General features: G+C 37.6%; 1 protein-coding gene across 1 annotated transcript in view; it reads right to left on the reverse strand.

Annotated features, from left to right (window-relative positions):
* The window catches only part of Smg1 (SMG1 nonsense mediated mRNA decay associated PI3K related kinase), a 78,717-nt gene that overhangs the window by 29,480 nt on the left and 45,976 nt on the right, over positions 1 to 3,261 (reverse strand). The window contains exons 34-38 of the mRNA XM_010610757.2: positions 2,757 to 2,987; positions 2,476 to 2,653; positions 1,770 to 1,931; positions 1,022 to 1,239; positions 483 to 637 (exon numbers count right to left, since the gene is read on the reverse strand). Coding sequence (XP_010609059.1) covers positions 483 to 637; positions 1,022 to 1,239; positions 1,770 to 1,931; positions 2,476 to 2,653; positions 2,757 to 2,987 — 944 coding nt within the window. The remainder of the gene's footprint in view (positions 1 to 482; positions 638 to 1,021; positions 1,240 to 1,769; positions 1,932 to 2,475; positions 2,654 to 2,756; positions 2,988 to 3,261) is intronic.

Here is a 3,261-nt window from a genome sequence, read left to right on the forward strand (position 1 = left end):
AAAAAAAAAAAAAAAAAAAAAAAAAAAAAAACAATTCTGCTGGGGATTTAACTCAGCAGCATAGTGCATGCCTGGCAAGCGAGAGGTCCCAAGTTCAATCCCTGGTATCAAAAAATAAATAAAATTCCAGCATGTTGCAACATGAATGAATCTTGAAAACATACGGAAGTGAAAAAAGCTGGACTTTAAAAGGCCAAATGCTATATGATTTCACTTACTAAAGTACCTGAAATAGGCAAATTCATAGACAAAGAACAGAGGTAAACCAGCAACTGAAGTTAGAAGGGAAGGAAAGATCAGTATTTAACAAGTACAGAGCATTTATTTGGGACGATGGGTAAGTTCTACAGTGGACAATGATGGCTGCACAACACTGAATGGATTTAATGTCACTGAATTTAATAATAATTTTATGTTATATAGATTAGCACATTCTTTAAAAAGGCAGTTTCACATTTTGAGTAAAATGAATGAAAACATACTTGCGTAGGGTGTTGTTGTTCTGGACTCTCTTCACCTCATCTTCGAGCTGCTGAATTCGTCTCAGGACATACATGTGCTGCTGCAACAAAACTCCCAACCAGAGTTCATCCCAGAGAACAGTGACCCTGCGCAGCTCAGCCACAAGCATCTGCACCTGTGTACAGGGCACATCCAGAGAGTTCATCTCCAAGTCTTCATGCACTAGACACCTCAAGTTAAATGGGGTGCTTGCTGTGCATTACTCAATTAGAGAATATTGACTAGTGATTTTATCCATACAGATTGGCCAAACTGGGCTGGGAATTTAGCTCAGTGGTTCCAGCTCCTGCCTCGCAAGCGCGAGGACCAGAGTTCAATCCCCAGTATCAAAAACACAAAACAGACTGGCCAAACCAATTTTGATTATTCTTAAAGCTTTGGTTCTCAAACATTTTCATAATTGAGTTTTACTATTCTAGGCCTTTGCTTGGCTTGGGGGTAGGGAAGGTAGGCACTGTAGTAAAACTTGCTGTAAATGTTAAGCTGGGTTTCTCTGTACCTGCAGCACCATAGTTGGATTTGCAGAGGACAGCTTATCCACAATTTTGCTGTAGCAATCCTGCATCATGGCTTGGTCTTCATTTAATCCACTTTTTGGTTCATCCTTACTGCTATCCTGCGAAGTGGGAGGACTTCCGCCTTCACATTCAGAAACCATCAATTCTTCTCCTTGAATGTTTCCAAGTAAAGTTGGAATTGCAGAGGAAAACTTATTCCCTACAATGAATGTGACAACAGGGAATACTCTTAAGTATTTTTCCCATGCATATATACTGAGTTAGGGAAAACACGGATAATCCATTGGACTCTATAAAGTACTTGTCCAACTAGCCTGCTTTCTGTACATTAAGATGACTAAAGATGATGGATATCTTGCATTTTTACAAGCTGAGCTTTCATGTTTATTAATACTGTATAGTAAGGAAGAAACTCAAGGTAAGAGAATAAGTAAATCACTAACAAATAAGATATCCTCCCAACCAGAGAATGGAGCTCAGTCTGTCATTTATAGTTCTACAATGTGAATTACACCATTTTTTTCCACTTGTTAAGTTATTTCAAAGATGGGACACATTAAAGGCCTATCACCTAGTGCCAGATACACAGCGGTTACCGCCTCAAGAATAGTTATTACTACTAAATACTATAAACTCTACCAACTTTCAAACACAAAGCTCAAAAAACAGACTTCGAATTATTGGTAAAATAGTTTATACTTCAAGTGGCAGTACTATAACATTACATACCTGAAGCTTGAGATTCACTACTAAGTGATATGGTCCCCACTATTGCAGGATACAGTATGAGATGTGGGGAATCCTGAGCCACGCGGCACAGAAGGTTACAAATACTTTGGCGCACATACACTTCAGGGTGGTTTAAGCGTGAGAAAAGTTGTGGAATAATTCCTTTAGGGAAAGGAGGATATTTGTTTAACAGTTATTAAAAACCGACCACAGTGACTACAAAAGGATAAAACTTAATGTATGTCAGCAAAAGTACAAGTTTTAAGGGCTTCAAAGTTCTCCCAGTGACAAAGACCCATAAACAACAGCTCTTGATTTGCAAGTATGGATATGGTACAGAACTATAATTCAAGTCCAAAGCAATTCAAAGTGTTCTACAGAAATGTATTTCCTATAAATACCTATAAAGAAAGAAAACAGACCATTTTTCAAAGGGTGTACAAAATCTTTTTGAAAGTTATTTCCACCACCCTGTCTAAAATTCATTTTGCATATAAAAAGCTCCTGTTTTTCAGATTCTCATTCTCTAAAAGGTGGGAGGGAAGGTGTTTGCTATGTAATAAGCAGTCCATAATATGTTAAGAACTAATGTGGCTACTTTTACACAATCTAGACACAAATATGAAGAAAGTATTTTTTTGTTCATTTCACTGTCTTAGGTATTCCAGTCATAATATTTACTGAGAAATTTTAGGTAGGCCATCACCTCTCCAGGGAGCAGTAGGTGTTGTTTCCAAGCCATGCTCTAGATACTGGCGGAGCTCACCAGCATGCTTCACCAACAACCTGAGCAGTCGCAGTGTGGCCATCACGATCACATCATCAGTGCTCTGCTCTGTTCTATGACTTAAATGTAGCCTAGGGTCATCCTCATCTAAAGGAATCTAAGAATGGAAGATTGTGACAAGAAGTAAAAAAATTCAGTGTAATATTTTAATTTACTAGCAAGAAAGTTCCACATAATTTTTGCTAGAACATGCTACGTACTTGACCAGCATTGAGTTTAAGGAAAGTAAAATATGCACTGCATGACAGTTTATACAGGCTGAAGATTCTATCTACAACCTTCCTCCATACTTTAATAACTCCTTCGGTTGCACTTTCATCTAGTTCTGAAAGCCATGGGCAGCTCGATATTAACTGACGCCAGATAACATCAACCATGTCATATTCCTCATTATCTTCATTCTCAGTTATCTGAAGTGTTATATCTTCATCCTAAAGGAAAAATGGAAATTGGGTATAAATGTCGTTTTCAAAAGTAAAGTGAGAAGGGAGTATGGTACATGATTTGACTGTCAAATGAAAAATTTTGTCATTGATGAAAGACTATTTCACATTATCAGTGCTACACACTAACTCGAGCCCACAGGCTTCTCTTTATGATTTATGTACTAAGGTAGTCATGAGAAAAGATATAAACATTTAAGCAGAGATGATTTTTTTTTTTTTTTTTTTTAGAAAAAATCTCCTATGTGGCCCGCTGGCCTCC

The sequence above is a fragment of the Fukomys damarensis genome, unplaced genomic scaffold, assembly GCF_012274545.1.
Source record: "Fukomys damarensis isolate Sample0158 unplaced genomic scaffold, DMR_v1.0_HiC HiC_scaffold_34, whole genome shotgun sequence".
NCBI classification, from domain to species: domain Eukaryota; kingdom Metazoa; phylum Chordata; class Mammalia; order Rodentia; family Bathyergidae; genus Fukomys; species Fukomys damarensis.